The sequence below is a fragment of the Eimeria acervulina genome, genomic scaffold (genome assembly GCF_000499425.1).
Source record: "Eimeria acervulina Houghton genomic scaffold, Eah_scaff96, whole genome shotgun sequence".
Lineage (NCBI taxonomy): Eukaryota > Apicomplexa > Conoidasida > Eucoccidiorida > Eimeriidae > Eimeria > Eimeria acervulina.
Genome location: NW_013549500.1, coordinates 23,707 through 45,282, shown reverse-complemented (window position 1 = coordinate 45,282; position 21,576 = coordinate 23,707). Strand labels below are relative to the sequence as shown.

The window sequence follows — 21,576 nt, the reverse complement described above, 5'->3', positions numbered from 1 at the left end:
CCAATCTCCAGGGTTCCTGTGGACAGTTGCAGAGGGTCGCGGCGCTGTGAGAGAGCAAGCGGGATGCCCAGTTACCGAAGCCCCGTTTGCGCGCACTCGCCGATACAGTAGACAATTGTTAAACATTAATCTTTCTCACTAGCAGGTACAAATAATACGCCTACCATCAACCTCCAACAGACCCTCCTGCACGAAGAATACCGCCTCGCGGGAGCGCGCCCACGACAGAGTGGCCAACGTCGGCGGGCAATCGATGTACAGTGTGCCCGTTAGAAATATAAGGAGAATCTAAAATTATACGTTAAGGGAAGATCTGAATTACGACTCGTTCTCTCGAAAAAAATGCATACAAGTAAAGTGACCTCCACAGACTGGTCTGCCGTCAAAACAACGAACTACGGTCCAGGGGCACGCCACCATCGTTGCAACGGAGAGCAACAGGCGATCAACACAGGACTAGCAGGAAAAAAAGTAATATGTGTATTTGCACTTCCTGTTTGTACAATGCCTTTTAGTTGCTGGCTTGCGCATTGCACGTTCTGGTTGCCTGGGTGAGCGGCGAGCGAAGAAACGAGCATGGGGAGGCGTTGGGTATAGCGTGAAGCCTTCTAGTTTCTTACTCTACGTCATGAATTGCTTTTTAGAGGCGGTGCAATGTTTTTGGCATGCTTCTGCATAAACCATGCATCTAGCGAGAAATGCGCTCGAACAGTCACGAATACTGGAAGCATGCTCCTGTCCACGCTCCACTTGGATGGGGATCGCTTGTAAGACAATATCTTCGGTAAAATTACTGTTTCTATTGGCTTAATGTTTTCCTCTACCTTGTGGCCGTCAGGATTGGCCCCTGCCAGCTGTCGATTGTAGTTCCGAGTAACTGGTCGGATCGTATGCCCAGTGGTTATCCAGCCGAGTTCATACCTTCTGGTTCGTCCTGATGTTAAGTCATCCCCACACCGAAGCAGAGTCTCCCGTACAGTTGGCGTCACATGTAACAGATCATTCGACGTCTTCGGCTCCTCCCTCGGAGTGTAGCTACTTCCCTTACACCACCCAGTGGCCCAACTCAAACTTCAGCAAGCGGAGACTTTGCCCCCAGAGGCAGCAGTTGACTGGGTTGTTTTGTGCATTAATGGTAGTCTTTCTGTTTGGGGGTTACTTCTGCCGTCTGAAGAGCCGCAGTGGCCACAAGGCAATGCTGGCGGCCAGGCGGCTGGCAGGAGCAGATGAAGCAAATCAACTGCATTCGCTCGAAGAAGGCTTTGTCTCGAACTTGTGCAAATTCACTAATGAGTTAGTTGGCGATGAACCACTCGCCAAGGCTACGGATCAGCCTTCAGTTTCAACGGAGTCAGCAGAGGTGCAGACTGGGGAGCCCAGTGGAAAAAGGAAAAGAAAAGCAAGGCATATTCAGCAGCACGGGGACAAGGCGACCGAAATTTTACAGGGATTGAGTGAAGATTTGACGGAACATGTGGCATCATCAGCGGAGTTGTGGGCGCCTTTTCCCGAATATTCAACTGATGAAGCGGAGGCCCAAGAACAACTCGCGAAAAGGGCGAGAATTGCCGAGTGGTCAATGGACCCCGTTGGGGATATAGAGCTGCTTTTGGAAGGTCAGCAGAACATTTCACCCGGAGAATTGCCTGCAAGTGAACAACTGGGCTTCGACACCGCAGACGTTCCAGAGAGTGTTACAGTGGTGGATCCACAACCTGAAGGCCTTCCTACCGCAGAGGCATTTCTGCCCGCTTATCAGCTTCGAAATGCATCTGAAGGGTCATCATCAGGCATATACTTTTGGGAAACGGCAGCTGGGGTCTCTGCAGCACATGGAGCTCCGGATGAGGAGGAATTGTTGGTTGGCGAATCACATGCAAGCTTTGACCGCCGCTCATATTCATCGAATCGTGCTAGCAACATATTGCCACAAGTGATAAGCCAGCATATTCGCGCAGGAGGTATTGTAGTACATGCTTCGTTGCCTGTACCTTGGCAAAACTACGGGGAGCCGAGTCAGGCGCCTTTCGTTCAACACCAGCAGCTGAGCCACACAACTTACGGCGAAGCTCAGCTTAGCTACCCATTAGCCCATTCTTTCATGATTCCCACAGTGCAACTTGCAGCAGTAACCGGTACCCAGAAACAGCCTGCAGACACTCTGTTCCAAAGAAAGCAAAGCGTAGCAGACATGGTGCGTCGGAGATGTGGTGACACGGTGAGCGGTTCCATTTCCTGCGTGTGACTTGCACATAGAGCTTAACAGGGTCTGGTTTCTGGGGATTATGTGGCATGCTACGGTGTTAGTTGTTGCGGCCCTTATGGCCTGCCTCGGGGCCTTGCGTTTAGCTTCCCGGTTCCTCAGAGGCGCATTCAGGCTGAAGCTTCAGGCTAGGGGGTTTGTGGATGCGATGCTTGCTCTTGCGTTTTCAACTCAGCAAACCCCGTTGAACCAGGAAGAGTGGCTGAGCCGCCATCCTTTTTACCGACTGCCAGATCTCCTGCCAGGAGTGGAGGTAAGGAACTTTGACTGGAGACGCCCTCTGCTGTCTTCAGCGATTGTCCGCCATGTGCCACAGAGGCTTACGGATTTTCAAAGATTAATAAACAAACAGGCGCTTTCTCAGGAAGACGTCGACCAGCTCACGCATACTGTTTGGGATCTCCTGAGGTTTGCATCCTCCACTAAGTCCAGGAGTCTGGCGAAGCCCATTGGCGAATTGTTAGAACCGCTTTCACTAAGATTCCTTATAGCAGATGCATTGTGGTGTGCCTGTGAGCTATTTGGGAAGTTAGCAGAGAAGGAGCGATGGTGGGCATTTGTGATGGACTCGCTGACTGCACCGCCATTGCATTTGAAGGAGGCTGAACGGCAATCTGGGAAGCCGGCCGAGTATGTACTCCAGGTCTGTCAAGCGCTTTCCGTGTACCGGAGTGGAAATCGACCTTCAGGGCAAGTGGTCGTGAATCTCAAGAAAACGTTGTTTGGGCCGCCGCCAATACATCGTAATTTCGGCCGAATGGTATGGGACTGGTGGAGACGAGAAGCGGGTCTGTTGGAACCGCCGCAGTGATGCGTTCGTCTGTCCTGGAAGGCGCTTTGCACCTCGTGTGGTCAGCCAAGACTGGGAGACCGACGAATTCAAACGTAGACTACAGGACCACATAGATTAATTTGCCACGGCGTGAGAATATGGTTCTGGGTAAGTGTACGGCTGGCTTTCAGTGCCGTGACAACATGTTAGCGCATTTTTAGTGACGCCAGCACGTCCCCGCAAGTGTGCACGAGTAGCCTGACTCCTTCGAAGTACCCTTACGCTGTGCACGAGCGGAAGTGAATGCTGATGATCCATCAGATGCCCAAACGCAAGTGCAGTAAATACGTCGCTGTTGAATGCGTCTGCATAAGGGCGGCGAAGATGGTGAATTCCACGCTTGCTTGGGTACCCTGACGATTCTGGGTCTCACCAGTTGATCAAGGGGTCATCGGCAAGCACAATGCTGGGCTTGCCTGAGTATTTTAACTTCCATTATACGATTTCAGAAGAGTGGAAGAACCTTAGAACCTGCTGAACCTTAGTGTATCCTAAGTAGCGTGTCCTGGATATAGTTTAAAGGTGTATTCAGCCACTACTCGCCTGGCCATTGGATTCAACCCGAAGATTCCGTCTACCTCCTGAATCTGTGAGCGGCAGCAGATCAAACGCAAAGCTACTAGGACGTGCGAATGGAGGGACCAACCTGCGAGATTCCTGCAGATGAATATGCAGATTTGCTTGCGCGAGGACTTCCTACCGACAAAGTATTCTGCACGTCGTCGCTGCGCATATTTCCCTTCGCTTGGCTATTGCCAGGGGCAAACAGCACCAACCGGCGTTTAAAGCTTGACTCCATATGAATATATCACTCTGTGGCGGTTCAGCTTATTAGTAGAAGAATATAACTCCTCCCTTCAATCCACATGCTTCACGACTTACTCTGCCCCGTACCCGAGCACAGCTCTCACAGTGCGCATGCACCCTTCTCACGATGACGGGAAAAGTTCGTGTGCACTAACGGTATGCTTCTCATTCGCTATGCACGCCCTAAGCACCCTGGCTTTACTTGAAATGAGGATCTCATCCTCAGCCAAGCATCCGCGTTTAGCAATGCAATTACATGCTGTAAAATATGTCGTCATCTTTTTGATATCACTCATTAACACAGTCGCAGGCATCCGTCTGATGAACCTTAGTCGTGCTTGTTCATGTCACGCACGGCGCGATTCAGGTGTACTTCGCCCAAACTGTTAGCGCAGTTTAGTTGAAGACCACTTTTCGCAGCGTAGTATGCTCATTCTACACAAGCACGGACGGGCACGCATTTGATTCTGGGGCACTAACGCCGAGAGGAAAGTTCCCGCACATGCGTGCAGTGGAATGCCATGTTCATGCAGGAATACGTAACAGGCCAATACTTCACATGCTCGAAATTGCTAACGTTCTGCTAAGTTTCACAATCATTTGTGTACTGCAGTGCTTGTCATACGACGCAGTGTCTTTACTCGCACGCGAATGCAGTGCAACGCGACTGCCGCATTCATTGTTTAACATTTAATCTTGTTTCCTTCATTACACCCAAAACATACCGAAAGTTACTCTAGCATAGTCCCCCCAGGAAGCCTCACATTCTGCCCAGACTCGAGCAGTTGGCACTGGCTGCTCTTCTGGTATTGCGTACAGCCTAGCATGTGTGCTGGTGGTACGCGGCAAGGAAGAGGCGATTGAAGCAATTGAATGTTAGAGTGAGCAATTTTCAGTAGATAAATTAATCTGAAGACATTTCATTGACTGAGACTTGCATTAGTTTAATCCGACTACAGCAGGTATCAACGTTTGCACGCTGAGGGGCGGTGGTTCCATACCACCTCATTTTCCGCCACTTTCGCGACCGCCACTTCAGTAGGGTGCAGTACGAAGCTTAGAGAGTCCTTCTGCGAAATAGAAATCGGAAACTGACTTATTTTTGGCAGGAACCACCAATGTAGAAATAAATGCCAAGTAGACGGAAATCAAATGCGCTCGCAGGACAACACCGGCGCAGGCTGACGAAACAGGCTTTACCACTCCACTGGATGCTTCAATATCTGCTCCCTCTTCATTCAAAAATTTCACTAAATTCTAACTGGTGGCTTAGCATGTTGGAATGGCAGGTAAAGATTCAGGCTCTGTGTGACGAATGCGGCATGCAACCAAACCACTGGCACCAATGACCGGTGTGGCTGCGAGCGACCAGAGCTGTTTTTCTAGAGGGGCTACGCACTTCACAGACAAAACCTCTTCTCCATTTCATTAGTTGTATTGGCATAATCGAAAGTACTCTTTATTTCTGACGCTGACAAGCCGTTTGTCGGACGATACAAGTTCGCGTAGGCGCCGACCAGTCCTGTCCACCCGTGTTCTTTCCATTGCTCTTCCTCTGCACAGATATCTTTCGCACAGCGCTCCTCTCCAGACTTCCTCATTTTACTTTGTGCCTCCCAGCTGCGTCTACAGTGCCGCAGAGCGGTCCCTCGCCCCTCACATATCACGCAAGTTGCCGGGAAACTGGAGCCAGAAATCGGCGCATGCTTAGGAGCAGTCTTCTCGAAGGCGTGAAGGCTAACCTTTGGTGAAAATGACAGGAATTGAACAGGCAAAAAGCACCTCAGTAGAGGTACCCCATAGTTCTTTGGGATGTCTGCTGGCCGCCTTCGTCGTAGAGAAAGAAATCCACAACCAGTTGCGCCACTTAGAGCGCCACTTAGACGCTTTTTTGTTGATCGAGCAGCTGAAGCAGAGACTGAAAGCGAAATCGCTTTCAGAAGGGCCCCGTTCAAACCATGTAGCAGGAAGCATGAAGCCGGAAGACGTAGTGGGTGCTGCGGAGTTAAACGACTTGCTGGACAATGACCCAGAAATTGTGGAAACTGCATTCAGACGCCATATGGTTGCAGAAGTCTACAGAGACATGGACAAACCAGAATGTCTGGAGCGCTTAGACACCCGAGCGAGTCAAACGGCAGAACTTATCCAGCAACTGCGCACGCAAGTGCAAAAAGAGAAGTCGCCGCAGCTGCAAGAGCTAAGAGACTTAATCGACAAGAAATATAATCAGACAACAGGAAACACACCAAAAGATCCGTCTCTGCTTTCTAAAGTGCTCACGCAAACGACGCACCCACTCCTCCAAGCAGCGAAACCAGGCCCCTGGGAAGCCCCAAACCCTAAACCCTAAACTCTAAACCGCCACCTCTAACCACCCATTCGGAACCCTCAAAAACAAAACATATCCTCATGAACTTGTTGCGTGCGGGTATATGTATGCATGCACATGAGGTTTTTGTTTTTCTAGGCGTATCGGCAGTCAATACGCATGTGCACGTGCGTTAGTAAGGAGTTGCATCTGTGCGCTCATATTCACATTTACGCGTACGGGAGCACGCACCCACACGGACCTGTCTCTGTGTGAGCTTGCTTGTTGCTTACGGCGCATTTGTCTTCCTTTTCATGCCTGGATCTTCTTTAGTTTGTTATGTGAAGTTGCCGGGCCATTCGCCTCTTCGGAGAACGTGGCGTAGAGAGCTGTGTTTTGTCCGTAGGAAAGAAGTCGTTAACGAAGGCTCTAACCTTAAGATACAGTTGAGGAATTACAGCGACAACCCCGACAAGATATCTGTTCGACTTGAGGGCGTTGTAGCCGCTCCACTTATTTGTATCCTTTCCGTTTTGAACGAAGTGGACCACTTCAGCAACTGGGTGCCTTATTTCACCAAGCCATTCAAGTAGGGTCTGCCTTTAGGACACAGGAGATTAGGGTTGAAACTCTACATGTAGGCTGCTTGGGGTGTATTCTTTTTGGCTGACGCTCAACCGCTTCGTATGAAGGGTTTAGGGTTTGTCCTCCACAACGCGTCCGCGGATATTTCGTCTTTCCAGGCTGCGATGCTAGGCCCAGGCCCTAGAATGCAAACACTAAATCGTAAATCCTCATTGGATGCTGAGGTGGCTCAGACTTGGCCTACGTAAAGTTGAAAACGAACGTCTCGGGCGCGTCGATCAAATGGTGCAGTTCCACATCGACTTTCCCTGGCCGTTTGCGAACAGGTGGAAGCTCACCTCAAGTGATTGTGAAACCGCCTCCTACCTCAAACTAATTTTACATGCATATTTTCGATGCTACATTTTTCAGCCAGCGTTTCACCTTTTGTTTCGCGATGTACGAATGAGATCTCTTTGGGCGTGCCGTTGCAGCTCCAATTTGACCCGTAAGCGCTTGTGAAGGGGCTTCAGGTTTTTGACTTGAGGCCTCGGGGTTTGCAGGGACGCGTGTTTTGAGGTATTTGCTGTGGATGACTTCGAACGGAATTCGCAAATTGTTGTTAAAATGATTACACTGGACAACGCCTGCAAGACGCCGAGGCAAACAATGGTGAGTCTTGGGGCGTAGCTGCGCCTGCCTCCTACTGACTTGGATTAACCTGCTGCTCTATCTATTCTATGCCCCCTTGTCGGTTCTTTGTGGAGCGTCGGTGGCTGTGCACCATTTGAGGCAGCCGCGGATTCCTACGTGGCGTGTCAGTTTCAATGGGATGCCGCTTCGGCCTCGCAAAGTACCGTCGCCTGTAATAATACACTGGGCGAAGCTGTACACAATTATTTGTAGCTGTTTACCGCTGTTCGCACTTACGGATCAACGAGCGTCTAGCTTAAGGCGATGTTTTTCCTTTATTGGTTCTTGCCTGCCTAGCTGGCGGTTAGTTGCTGGCTTTAGTGTCAGTTGAGCGAGAAAGACTCGTGGCCTTAAGAATATCCCCGCGATTGAATCAGTTTGAATGAAACACAATTAAATACATATTGCATTTGGCTCGAACCGAAGCAACACAAAGCTTCATTCGTCTGGATTTGTTGGCAGTATGCTGGCTTTTCATCTTGTGCAGTGAAGAGCTTTTTGTGGGAGTGCATCTTTGCTTGACTGTTCAGACGATCCCTGATCCAGCCCGGCGTGTGGAGAGGATTCTTGTGGACGGCTCGTTGGTGATAAAGCCTCTTGGTCCCGACTCTTCTCTGTTGTCCCTCCTTTGGCACGAAAACTGCGGGATGCGCATCCCTGTTTTCATGCTTGACTTTGCCACCAAGCAAGCCCCCGTTGCACACAAACACACACACACACACACACACACACACACACGACAGACAGACCCGCCGACCATCCGATCCCTCTCCGCTGAGCAGTGCAAAAGCCCACTCTTTAGGCTCTAGACTGAGAGAACGGTGCAGCAGTGATTTACGGCTCGGCATTTAAGGCTTGGGGCTTGGTGCAGAGCGTTGTTTGTGCGTGGGAGTGACGGCAGCTGCGCACGCTTGAGTTTGTTCCTGCGTTGTTTCCATGTCTTGAGAGCATGCCTATCTGCGGGCCGCGCATTGCCGCCTCGTTCTGCTGTTTCTGGCTAAAACTTTCGGATTAAGGGCCATAATAGCGGTTCGCTGCTCATGCGCTTTGCAATCTTGTGTGCGTTGGCGTGCTGTCGCGTTGTAGGCTCTTCGCAAGGTCGGCCTTTGACGCCTTTAGGAAAACGTGCATTTCAGCAAAGGGTGGAGAGCTGCAGCGGAGGCGTTCCTTAAATGAAAATCTCTACAGCTTCATTACAGATCGCCTGGAACAGCTTGGTATCGTGCCTACCTCACCGCCTCAATCTGACGTAAGCTGCTCTTCAGCAGGCCCTCTTTCTTGCCCATCTTTGGGGAGGTGTTCGTACAGCAGTAGACACCGCCACTTTTTCAATTACGGCGGGGGAACACCACATCGTAGAGGCCGCGGTGTTCATTAAGCAGGAGGGGAGCTCCCTGTACAACCGGCGTGTTTGGCCTTCCCTTGATCGGGTGGGCAATACTGGCACTGTGGAGTTTTTGGAAGTTCATTGAATAGGGAAGGGGTGGCTGTGGACGCAGGGAAAAGAAGCGGAGGGACGAGAAGAAGTTGACAAATTGCAATGAGATCACGACTGAACAGAGGCGACGCAAAATAATTTGGACATCAGTCAACAACGACGCGCTTTAGCAAGTGTCTTTGCATACCTGCACGCGCTCTAGGTAGACTGCACTACCAACATCACAGCAGCAGCAGTGGCCGAAGGAGCGGCAGCAGAGAAGTAGAACAGCTCCCCGAACTGAATCAACACTAGCAGCAGCGCAGAGATCGCTACATCTGTGCAGCAGCAGCAGCGATGACAACCAAGAAGCACCCCGTCTTTCAGGTGCTGGACTTGTCTCGCCAAACCTAGAATTCAACGCTTGTTGTGGAGTTTTGGGTTTACATTATGAACTCCAAAGGGTGCAGCCTTTTGTTTTGTGGGGGTTTACTTCACCCAACTGAGAGCTGTAACAGGCACACTGGTGTTGGCCCGCACACATCAGGTTTATACAGAAGACAAAAAGCGGCTGAATGCGCAGTTTAGTTAGAGGACCGTTCAGGCACATCTGTGTGAGAAATTCCTGACTCATCGCATGCAACTGGCTCACGAAGGGGCTATAAATGCCGATCAGGGTTTATTTGAAATTAACCAAGCAAAGAGAGGCCGAAAAGTTGTGTTATGATGGTTGGTAGTGAGGGCTTAATCTAAGGGGTTTGGGGATTAGGAACGAGAGTTCTCAACCCTAGTTGAGGACCGTCACGAGCGGCATTGGCGCCAGAACACCTTACGTAAGAATTCACAAAGACGGGGGATCTCTCCTCTCGGAGGAGTACTGGGCACAGCGAGTTAAGGTATCGGGAGGAGGTGGGAACGAGGCCGACTGCCATGAGTTCCCGCACGCATTGCTGTAGCTCTTGCTGCATGGCATTCCCGGATACAAGCTTTTCCAAGCCCCCCTCGATGCATTCATTAACACTGTACAGAATTGTTAAGCACTTTCTTGGCCCTGAATAGCCACTGCCCGCAAGTGCAAATACATGTACCAACTGTAGACGCATCATGCTACACGCCTGAGCAACACATCGATTCTGCCTTCAATAATCAGGGCTGTGAGCATAAGCTGAATCTGCATCAGGCTTCATCATCCTTCCTGCCTTCCAACTCTGGGTCTAGCTATTGGGTGTTGGTTTGGTTGCAGCACGGCCTCCAACTCAAAACAAAAGCACTAAACCGTTATTCACGTGCTCATCCTCTCATCAATAGTGGATTTCGCACTGTTCAGACTTGTGCAACTGATTCAGCGTCAGCTGCTGCTGCTCTTGCTGGTGGTGCTTGCAGGCGCGAAGCACCTGTAGTGGATGTAAGAGAAGACAGAACAAAGTAGGTAGCTTCTAACCAGTTTAATAAGTGGATTTCACATCCTGATATCAGCTTATATGGCTGTCCGAGCTCTATGGACTCACTGCGTGTGCTGTTGCTGTTGCTGCTGTTGCGAGCTTTGAGATGCATTGTGGTGTCGCGCCTCTGCCCCGAGTTAGGGGGAGGAAAAATTGAAATAAGACGTTCAAATAAATTTAAACTGCAAATGCAAATAGGATATGAATACGAAGATCTGTTTTCCGGGGGTTATAACTTCTGAATTATGGCGACGACTGCGAGGGATTTGCCATCGAGGACACCTCCCTGGCGATGCCTCTTGCCGACGGAATCTCTCAGGCAGAAACCGCCTTCTCTTGTCTTTTTAAACAAATAAATAAAAATGATAATAGTTTACAAACGAAGCCTTTCAACGTCGGCAGCGGGAAGCTCGGAGTGCGCTGTCCTACAGAGCGCAGCATCGCCCACCGACAGGCAACGTGCACCGGTGGATGTTTGCAGTTTCCGGCGTGAAATAAGTTGGAAGATTACGAAATATTCAAAATTACGAAGGATAAATTAGAATGTCTTGCATCAAAGCCTTCGAATATCCCCTCTTTACCTTGCAACCGGAGGCTGTGCCGTTGCCACGGCCCACGCTGGCGTGGCGGTGTTTTCTCGGCGGCGACGATTGTGCAGTAAAGCCGGCAGTCTTGCTGTTTTTACCCATCCTTCCGGAGATTTAAAAATGTTTAAATCTATTTCATTCATTCAAATCAACGAACAAATCTTCAAGCGGCCCACACAGCACCACCTGTCCACGTCGCCGCTGTGCGAGGCAGTGCCACAGAGCACATTTAGGGTGTAGTGTTTAGGGTTTGGGGTTTCAGCTGCATAAATATACTAGGAGTTTTGTAGGCATTCAAAAGCCTTCCAAAACCCTAAACCCTAAACCCCAAACGTCTCCCGAGTTGTCTTTGGACTCCGACCTGTCTGTTGCTAAGCCACTACCGCCTAGGTGTGTAGCAGAAAAGATCGGGGTTTAGGGTTTAGGGTTTAGCAGAAGCAGAGGCATACTTCTCCAACCTGTTGCGTACTTCAGGCTTCAGTCAACAAGCAGCTGTATCTACACCTGAACCTGCAGCTGAAATGCCTGCCTTTCAGCGCGCTTACAACGACGCCAAAGAGGCCCTCAATGACCCTCTAGGCTTCCAGCAGCAACTTCTGTTGCTGCAGCACCAGCAGCAGATGCAGCAACATGGGCAGCAGCAGCAGCTATGCCTGAATAACTTGCAGTTGCAGCAGCAACGCGAAGGGGAATACGCTTCTCCCAATTATGTGCTTCCTATAACTAAGGAGTTGCTGCAGCAGCAGCAGCAACAACAGCAGAAGCCTTATGCGGTTCCTAGAGAGACATCGCATGAACTGTCGTTGCAGTTTCAACAGCACCAACAACAGCAGCAACAGCAGCAGGCACGTGACGCTGCTGACAGCAGCACGGGGGCATCTACAAGCGAAGCAACAGCATCAGCGGTAGGAGCTGTGCCTGCACAAACAGTCGCTGCAGCAGAAGCATCTGTTGCAGCAGCAAACACAGAAGACTGTGCGGCGGTGGCACCACAGGAAGACACTCTGGGGCCAGCAGCATATTCAGCATACCTACGAGCGCCACCCTCGGCAGCCGCAGCAGCAGCTGCAGCGGCACCACTAACAGCAGCAGCAGGAGCCACAGCAGCAGCATGTGGAGGCTCCGCCGCCTCCCCCTCCGCAGCAGCAGCAACCGCAGCAAACAGGCGCGATTTCATGCAGCGGCAGCTGCGCCGGACCCAAGCTCTTTGCTTCAGTTTATGTGCTACAGAAGAAGAAGAAGAAACTCATACACCATTTTTCTATTGGAAAGAAACGAGGGTCGGCTCTCAGGCTGCTGCTGCTGCTGCCGCTCTCGAGGCTGTCCGCATTGCTGCTCATGCTGCAGCAGACGCGGCAACAGCAGCAACAGCAGCAGCAGCAGCACCCATGACAGCAAATACCACAAATGATGCTGCTGCAGATCCATCAGAGACTCCGGCAGCAGCCAAGGCTGGCGGAGTCTTCGACGGGCACTTACCCAGTGAAAAAAACCTAGAGCAACAACAACAGCTGCAGAAGCAGCAGCAACAGGATCTGCGGCAGCTGCAGCAGCAACAGGATCTGCGGCAGCTGCAGCAGCAGCAGCAGCAGCAGGATCTGACGCTGAATCAGATGCGCAGCTCCGAACGGCGCTGCTATACACCTCCAACCCGCTTTAGTGGCATCCCCAACTACGTTAATGCAGGACCAATAAATTGCAGCAGCAGCAGCAGCAGCAACGGCAGCAGCGGCAAACGCAGCCACAGCCGCACTGAGAGCAGCAACAGCAGCAGGCGCAGCGTCTCTCACAACTCCTTGACCGTCTCAGCTAAACAGGTTCGACGCACGCGTAGAAGAAGTCTATCACAAGCTCCCAACTCAAACCCTAAACCCTAAACCCTAAACCCTTAGTCACATGCCGCTCTTCTCAAGAATAGAGGATTTCGCACTCTTCAGGACTGTGCAACTGATTCAATGTCAGCTGCTGCAGCCGTTCCTGCTGCTGCTGCTTGCAGGCGCGAAGCAGCAAGTGTCTACCTGGAAGACTTTCAGCAGAGCAAGCGGCAGCAGCAAAAGCAGCAGCAGCAACAGCAGCAGATGCAGGAGCCACAGCAACAGCAACAGCAGCAGCTCCACCAGCGGGAGGCTCCGTTGCTCGAACGCCAACAGAATTGGCTAAAACACCACCAGGAAGCTCTGCAGCAGCAACAGCAGCAGCAGCAGCAGCAGTTGCAGTGGAGGCTGTTGTGCAGGGTGTGTTATATCTCTATCCTTTGAGCATCAAGAGGCTCACCGTTTCAGCTGTATGTACACCTCGTCTCGTGCAGTCTCTCCTCTCGCAAAAAGCAAAACTCGACGACATTTTTGATAATGGACAAGGTAAGCAAGGGTTTGTGGTTTAGGGTTTAGGGAGGATAGGGTTTAAGGAACAGATCATATGGTTTACACATTAGGGTTTAGTGCTTCTTACAGATTAGGGTTTGCTTACTTTGGGCGTAGGGTTTAGGGTCTGTATCTTAGAGTTTGGGGCTTAAGGGCAAGGGTTTAGCCCTTAGATATTACGAGTTAGGGTTTGGAGTTAGAGCTGAACGTGTAGGGATGAGGGTTTAGGGTTTAGGGTTTAGGGTTTACGTACAGGCCAGTTTTACAATAATGCAAGAGACACGCTCTTTCCGCAAGATGCCAACGGCAGCAGCCGCCACAGCAACAGAGCAGGAGATAAGTTTGAAGAGATCGTAATCTGTGTAGACAAGTGGTGCCGAAGCAACTGCAGCAGCAGCAGCGGCAGCAGCAGCAGCGGCAGCGGCAGCAGCAGCAGCAAGGTGTGCTGCGGGCTTCTCGGGGCGCTCCAGAAGGTGCCGCTGGCAATGGCTGCCTCCCCCAGCTGCCCGGATTCCTGTGTAGGCAGCAGCAAAGAGCAGCACGAAACACCTGCAACAGCAGCACCAGGGTATGCCGCACCCTCAGCAGCAGCAGCAGCAGCAGATGCCCCAACTGCAGCACCAGCTGCTGCGAAGCCCGTGCGCGTCTTCGTAGACCTGTGCGGAGGCCCAGGGTCCTGGAGTTTGTATATACTAGACAAAACTGCCAAAGCAGCTTCCGCTGCAACATCACCTGCAGCAGCAGCGGGAGCAGCAGCAGCAGCAGCTGCTGCTGCTGCAGCAGCAAGGGGCCCACATGCGGACAGCAAAGTGAAGAAGGGACTCACAACAGACGGTGATTTGTTTGCTGCCATTGCAGAAGAAGTGCTGCGTCGTTTGGCAGAGTCGCAGCAGCAGAAGCAGACGCAGCAGCAGGAGCAGCAGCAACAGCAGCAGCAGCAGCAGCAGGAACAGACGGAGGTATTTGGCTTTGGGCTTACGCTCAAGTCAACAGAATCAAGAAAAATCTCCAGCTGGTACGGGGCTCTATCAAACAACCCCCGCTTCACAGGCAAGTCTTGCTGCTGTTGCCCTTGCTGCTGCTGCTCTCGCTTCTGCTCTTTCTGCTGCACCACTCTGTTGTCATTGCTGTTTTTGCTGCGCTTGCTGCTGCACCATTCTGCTCCCTGTGCGTCCTTGCTGCAGTTGCTGCAGCTGCATTTATGTGTTCATGTATAGCAGCAGCTGGCACGACTTGTGGCGCGACGCTCTGCTAGGCGTCTTCCTGTCTCCTATTTAGGGTTTAGGGTTTAGGGTTTAGGGTGTCTGTTCGCAGCTCTTTGGGGAGCTGATGGCAGTGGAGATATCTGCGCCCCTGGCTGTGTCCAAAACGTAGCTCAAACGGTGTTTGATTTCTTACGGTCAAGAAAGCAACAGCAACAACAACAGCAGCAGCAGCAGCAACAACAGCAGCAGCAGCAGCAACAGCAGCAGCAGCAGCAACAGATGGGTTCGGAGACAAAGGAAATGGAACATAATTTGGGTTTGTCTGCACTCAGCAGGTGTATGCTGGAGTGATACGTTTGAGGTCCTAGGGTTAGGGTTTGCGCTCTAAGAACAAGGGTTTAGGGTTTAGGGTTTAGGGTTTAGGGTTTAGAATTTGCCTGCGGTTTATGTGCTGCAGCAGACCCTGTGCAGGGATTTGAAGAGGGCGTCACTTTAGTTGTGGCGGACGGTGCGATCATCCCCCGTAGGCCCTAAACCCTAAACCCTAAACCTTAAACCCTAAAACCTAAACCTTAAACCCTAGACCCTAAACCCCAGACTTCAGACTACAAGCCTTAGGCGCTTAGCCCTAAACGCTAGACCCTACGTCACAAAAGCTAAGCCCTAAACCCTGAATATAGCTTTTACGCATTGGACACACAATGTTTATTTCTATATCGTTTGCGGTGTACATACAGTAGAGGGTATGAAGGCTGCCCTTACAGCGTTTTCTCTTGTCTTTCGTTTGGCTTAGTTTGTCTGCACTGTTGTTCTGCTGCCTCTGCAAGCGTTTCGGGTGTATGTACAGCTTGATTTATGCATCAAGTATTGCACGTACACCTCACGGGCTTCAGGGTGTATGTCCAGCAGCAGCAGCAGAGCAGCGGAGTAGGGGTATGATGTAGTTGCATGTTGCTTTGCACATATATATTTTTTTCTTTTTTCAGCCAAAGGCGACCCCCTGCACCAATCCGAGAACTTGCAAGAACTCTATGCGGGGCAGTTGCTGCTCTGCGAGCTCTTTGCTGCTCTGCTGCTGCTACAGACCGATGGTCATTTCGTTATCAAGCTCTTTGACTGTTTCTCCGTGTTCACGGTACACCGCGAGGGTTTAGGGTTTAGGGTTTAGGGTTTAGGGGTCAGGGGGGGTAGGGGGTTTAAGAGGGTCTTTAGTGGGTTCATCGGGGTTTTGCATTGAGGTCTAAACGGATTAAGAACAGACAAAATAGGGCTTCGCCTTCAGGAGAGGTTTGAGTTGAGGCGGTGATACAGACACCATGGCATCTTCCGCGGCAAGATTCGCGGATCAGGGTTTAGGGTTTAGGGTTTAGGGTTTAGGGTTTGCACGCCTTTTGTCATGTCTTCCCAGGCAAGTCTGGTGTACGCGGTTCGCCGTTTGTTTCGAGGCTGTTTGATAGTAAAACCCTTCAGAAGTCGAGCAGTTAACAGCGAACGGTAAACCCTAAACCCTAAACCCTAAACCCTAAACCCCAGTACTTCAGCCCTAGACACTGCGCCTTAGAGTCTGGTTTTCGTGCCTTTAATCCTCGCCATGAGGGTTTACCTCTTGATTATTTAGGGTTTAGGGCTTAGGGTTTAGGGTTTAGGGTTGTAGGTTAATGCAAAAGAAAAGTGGTGGGTGCTATAAGATAAATGCTGCTGCAGGTATTTGGTGGGCATACACCTGAAAAGCCGAAAATCAAAATTCTTTTTGTCTCTTTTTCGATCTCTCTCCGCCATTTACCGCCTTTATGAACATAACGGAGTCCCTCAACTCCATTTGCCGCATTCTGTGGTCCCTGAAGAGCTCTTCCTCACGGGTCTGCACAAACCCTAAACCCTAAACCCTAAACCCTAGACCTTAAACCCTAAACCCTCACCTCCACACCCTACCTTTTGGGCTGCGCTGATTATCCTCAAGCTGTGCAGACGGGCAACCACAGCCAAAGCCTTTGCAGACGCAACGCACGCGTCAGTCCAGCAAACCCTAAACCCCCAACCCTAAACCCTAAACTCTAAACTCTAAATGCCGGGCGCTGCAACTTGTGAGCAGACGTACCCTTCATGAAGCGCCTGATTGAGGCCTCAACGTTCATCTGCGAGCGACAAACTCTGGCGCTGTCGATGGTATTTTCCAAGGTGCCTATACACCGCAAACCCTAAACCCTAAACCCTAAACCCTATCTTCTCATGTCGTGGGCAGATTGTGACGGGGACTTGGTTTTTAACGTTTTGCTTTTTTCTGCAGTTCGAGGAGATGCAGCAGCGGCGAAAGGGAAGGAACCGCCGGTCCAAGCAGCAGCAGCAGCAGCAGCAGCAGCAGCAGCAGCAGCAGCAGCAGCATTACTACCACTCCAGCAGCAGCAGCAGCAGCAACTCTCGTCTTCGCGTACCGCCATTAGAGAATACCCTGGAGCAGCTGAGGCCTTGTCGCCTCCCTCTAAGCAGCAGCAAAAGCTCCGCCAGCAGCAGCCACACACCAATAGCAGCAGTAAAAGCAAGTAGGTCCCTTCAGCATAGACAACAGCAGCAGATGCAGCAGGAACAGCTGCAGCAGAAGCAGCAGCAGCAGCTCATGGGCTTGCACGCCACCCAGGAACGGTGCAGGGCACCCCGTACCGCCAGCAGCAGCAGCAGCAGCAGCAGCATCAACAACAACAGCAGTAGCAGCAACAGCAACAGCAGCAGCACCTGCTGCTTACCTGGTGGGCAGCAGCAACAGCGGCAGCAGCAGCAGAAAGGGGACAGGGAGAAGGAATTGCTGCAGCAGCAGCTGAGGCAACTCGAGCAGCAGCTGCAGCAGCAACGAGAGGACCACAAAAAGCAGCAGGAGCTTCAGCTGCAACTGCAGTTGATGCAGATGCAGCAGCTGCAGCTTCTACAGATGCATAGACAGCTCGCGCCTGTCACCCCAGCAGCGCTGCAGCAGCAGTTGCTGCTGCAGCAGCAACTGCAGCAGCAGCAGCAAATGCTGCAGCTGCTCAAGCCACAGCAGCAACAGCCAACCCTTGCTGCCGTTCAGCAGCAGCAACACCACCAATTACAGCACCTCTTGCAGCAGCAGCAGCAGCAGCAACACCAAAGTACGATCTACACTCAGCAGCTGCACGGTATGGGATTGACGCAGCAGCATCAGTTGCTGCTGCAGCAACGACAGCAGCAGCAGCAAGCCACTAAAAGCATAGGAGAGTCAGCGTTTGCTGCTGGGATGTTGGGCATGGCTGCACCTGGAGACACAGCGGCAGCAGCAGCAGCAGCAGCATCGAGTGCAGCAAAATCAACAGCAGCAGCAACGAGTGCTGCAGCAGCGTCGACGCCGCTTGCAGCGGGAGAAGCAGCAGCAGCAGCGGCTTTAGCGGATGCCTCTACCATCACTACGGGGCTGATCCAAACGAAGCAGCAGCAAAAGCATCAACAGCAATACCCGCAGCAGCAGCAGCAACAACAACTGCAGCAGCAGCAGCTTCTGATGCAGCAGGGAGCCCATCACGGAGCATTTGCCTCAGCGGAATTCAGAAAGCCAGAGGCAACAGCAACAGGGCTAGAGCAGCAGCAGCAGCAGCAGCAGCAACTGTTACTGCTGCAGCAGGAGAGAGACAAGCTTGCGCAGCAGCAGCAACAACTCGAAGCGCTGCAGCAGCAGCTGCTGAAAGCGGCCTCTCTAAACCAGCTGCAGCACTAGAAGAAGCAGCAGCAGCAACAACAACACAACTAAACCCTGCCACCCATAAGTGGGCAGAAACTAAATTGTTTAAGAGTTTAGGGTTTAGGGTTTAGGGTTTAGGGTTTAGGAGGGCCGCAGCTCCGTTTCCATACGAACTGCACAGGCCTCAGCTTATTATAGAAATACGTACATGAATACAAATCGTATATAAATAATAAACATATAAAAATAATAATTATACTTAATTGATTAGTATATATAATATAATAAATATAATTTAATAATAGATATATCTAAATAATGGCTGGAGTCCCTCCCGCGAAGACAAACACACAACTTGCTGCTGCTGCTTCTGCTGCTGTTGCTGCTGCTGCGCTGCTGGCGCTCATCTTGCGCTTCTGCTGCTGCTGTTGTTGTTGCTGCTGCTGTTGCTGCTGCTGCTGCTGCTGTTGTTGCTGCTGCTGCTGCTGTTGCTGCTGCTGCTATTGTTGATGCTGTGCTTGTTGCTGCTGCAGCAGTTTTTCTTGCTTTTTTTGCGTGAACACTGCTATTGCAATAGCGGCGCTGTCATAGACACAAAACCCTAAACCCTAAACCCTAAACTGGAAATCTTCACCATACCGTAGCATCGGAAGCAAACGCTGAATCTGATGACTCAGCCGACTAGGCCCACACATTGCTCTCGATTTACATTGCAGGGTTTAGGGTTTAGGGTTTAGGGTTTAGGCTTTAGGGTTTACGCAATCAGATTAAGAGTTAGGCGAAACGTGCATTCTGAAGACAGCATAGCCAAGAATGGCTCGACTTTAGGGTTTAGGGTTTAGGGTTTAGGGTTTAGACGCATGATATGCTTTCAAACAAAGTTAGCGCAGGGCTGATTTATTAGGAGAATACAAGGGTTTAGAATTTCTAGACCATATTAGGGTTTAGGGTTTAGGGTTTAGGGTTTCTACGCTCGTACAGCCCGGCGGCATGCCAATGGTTCAGGGCCCGGGGGCTTAGGGTTTAGGGTTTAGGGTTTGAGGATGTTTGCATGGGGCTATTTATGTTTATTTTGTGTTTTATTTTGTTATTTCTCCAGTTATTACAACGGCATTTAGCAGAGAAGGAGCGTACCTGCGGTGTATCTGCAGCTCTCCGTACCGTCGATTTCCCGCTGCGTGGCGACCGTCAAAACCCTAAACCCTAAACCCTAAACCCTAAACCCTAAACCCTAAACCCTGAATTTTAAACAGAAGAATTTGAATTTTTCAGCTCATTAAGAGCCTTCTGTTGTTTACAAGCGATGCACCAGGGTGGCTCCGCCGTCATAGATGCGCAGTCCTGTTGGCTGGCAGAAACCCTAAACCCTAAACCCTAAACCCTAAACCCTAACTGGGTTTGAGAAGGCGCTTTCTGTCAATAGTTGTTTCGGTAGCACCGCTTCTGCTTGGTGCGTTGTGGCTTCTCCTCCGTGTGCGCCTTTTGGGCTCGAAACCCTAAACCCTAAACCCTAAACCCTAAACCCTAAACCCTTGAAGATGGAGAAGGCTGGCCTCGTTCGCAAGGCAACTGTGGAAATTCAGCGGCGTCCTGCTCGCCAAGGGACCGTCACTTTGAAGCCGAATTCTTCTATGCAAAAAACTCGCAGTTTTGCAGACCCCCGATCGATACCCCAGTTGCTAAAGCAAGTGTATGCGGTAAGACCGAGGGTTTAGGGTTTAGGGTTTAGGGTTTAGGGTTAGGGGAGCGCATAGAGGTGGTCGATCGAGCCATGCGTAGGGTTTATCTCTAGGGTTCTTTTAAGGGATTCTTCGGAGGGTACATCATTAGGGTTTAGGGTTTAGGGTTTATCGTGAGGGCTTTGTAACAACTAGGATTTAATGCAGTTAGGGTTTAGGCGAATGAGGGTTTAGGAGACATAGGGTTTGGGCTCATTAGAGTTTCTTAAAACTCTGTTTTAGTTAATTAGGGTTTCGTGTTTCCCGCCATTTGCATGCTTGTTTGTGGTTTAGGGTTTAGGGTTTGGGGTTTAGGGTTTATGGTTTGCATTTTCATGTGTATCAATCCTTGTTTAATATTCCTAAGTAAGGCGTAGTGTTTCTTGAGGGTTTAGTGTTTAGTGTTTAGGGTTTAGGGTTTAGAGTTTAGGGTTTAGGATCTAGGGTTTAGGATCTAGGGTTTAGGGTTCAGGGTTTAGGGTTTAGGGTATAGGTAATGGGGTTTAGGGTTTAGGGTTTAGGGTTTAGGGGTGTATATGGATGCAGCCTGAGGAGTATGACGAGAGTTCTTCAGTATTAATTTGCAATTTTCCTTGCGGCTTTCCTGCTGCTAACTGTCGCAACTTCTGCGGATGGTTTGGACCAGTGGTCAGGGTAGAAAGGACCAGCAGCGTTGCTGCAGAAACAAACTTCGTTGTTGTCTTTGCTGATCCGCATCCTGCACAAGTAAGCTCCTCCTGCTGCTCCTGCTGCTCCTGCTGTCTTGCTCTTGCTCTTGCTGCTGTTGTTGCTGTTGCTGCTGTTGTTGCTGTTGCTGTTGCTGTTGCTCCTGATGCAGTTGCTGTTCCTAATGTTGCTGCTGCTGTTGCTGTTGCAGCTGCTGCTGCTGCTGTTGCTGCTGCTGCTGTTGCTGCTGCTCATGCTGAGGCTGCTGTTGCTGCGAATTAATTGTTTTATTTGCATCTCTGAATTCCTTTATTTCTTTTATATAGTCTGTTCGTTTGATCGGTTGCTTAAGGGTTTCGATTTAGGGTTTAGAGTTTAGGGTTTAGGGTTTACTGTCATTTTTAAAAGCTTTCTTTTCTTTATATGTTTATTTGTATTCAATTAAATGCTCTGCTTTTTTTGCTGCTGTTTTTTTGCTTTTATTAAATAAATGCCTCTGTAAATATATCTTAAATTTGTTGTATTATTACTGTATAAATCTATATATATATATATATATATATGTATAAGTACTTCTATTTGTTATATTATTATTATTATTATTATATTATTATTATTATTATTATTATTATTATTATTATTATTATTATTATTTCTCTGTAATTATATATATTTTTTTGCATTTAATCAACGAGTCCGTTGTCTACATTTTATTGTACTGAATAAACAAATAATTAATTATTATTATTTTAATATATTTATATATATATTAATTTATATATATTTAATTTTATTTTGTGTATATGTCTTTTGAAGCAATTAAACCCGCTTGATAATATAACTAAGAAATACAACTAAATCAATAATAAAAATAAATAATAATAAATAATAATAAATAATAATAAGTAATAATAGATAATAATATAAAGTAATAATATATAATTAATTATTATTATAAATTCTGCTGCTGCTGCTGCTGCTGCTGCTGCTGCTGCTGCTGCTGCTGCTGCTGCTGCTGCTGCT

At 49.8% G+C, this 21,576-nt stretch overlaps 3 protein-coding genes across 3 annotated transcripts; all 3 read left to right on the top strand.

Annotated features, from left to right (window-relative positions):
• Positions 1-937: 937 nt before the first annotated feature.
• On the top strand, positions 938-3,074 carry EAH_00015780 (hypothetical protein, conserved; the record flags this gene model as incomplete). The annotated part of the gene is made up of 2 exons (XM_013394045.1): positions 938-2,194; positions 2,439-3,074. 2 exons carry the CDS (start codon positions 938-940, stop codon positions 3,072-3,074), a joined length of 1,893 nt encoding a protein of 630 aa, XP_013249499.1.
• A 2,581-nt stretch (positions 3,075-5,655) lies between these two features.
• On the top strand, positions 5,656-9,014 carry EAH_00015770 (hypothetical protein, conserved; the record flags this gene model as incomplete). The annotated part of the gene is made up of 8 exons (XM_013394044.1): positions 5,656-6,177; positions 6,373-6,485; positions 6,620-6,776; positions 6,957-7,042; positions 7,341-7,449; positions 8,001-8,155; positions 8,557-8,719; positions 8,970-9,014. The coding sequence occupies 8 exons, from the start codon at positions 5,656-5,658 to the stop codon at positions 9,012-9,014; spliced, it is 1,350 nt and encodes a 449-aa protein (XP_013249498.1).
• A 2,423-nt stretch (positions 9,015-11,437) lies between these two features.
• EAH_00015760 (ftsJ-like methyltransferase domain-containing protein, putative) lies at positions 11,438-18,205 on the top strand (the record flags this gene model as incomplete). Its single annotated transcript, XM_013394043.1, has 10 exons — positions 11,438-12,733; positions 12,913-13,276; positions 13,535-14,344; positions 14,594-14,800; positions 14,915-14,992; positions 15,667-15,722; positions 15,893-15,978; positions 16,139-16,158; positions 16,577-16,650; positions 16,772-18,205. The coding sequence occupies 10 exons, from the start codon at positions 11,438-11,440 to the stop codon at positions 18,203-18,205; spliced, it is 4,425 nt and encodes a 1,474-aa protein (XP_013249497.1).
• Positions 18,206-21,576: the final 3,371 nt, after the last annotated feature.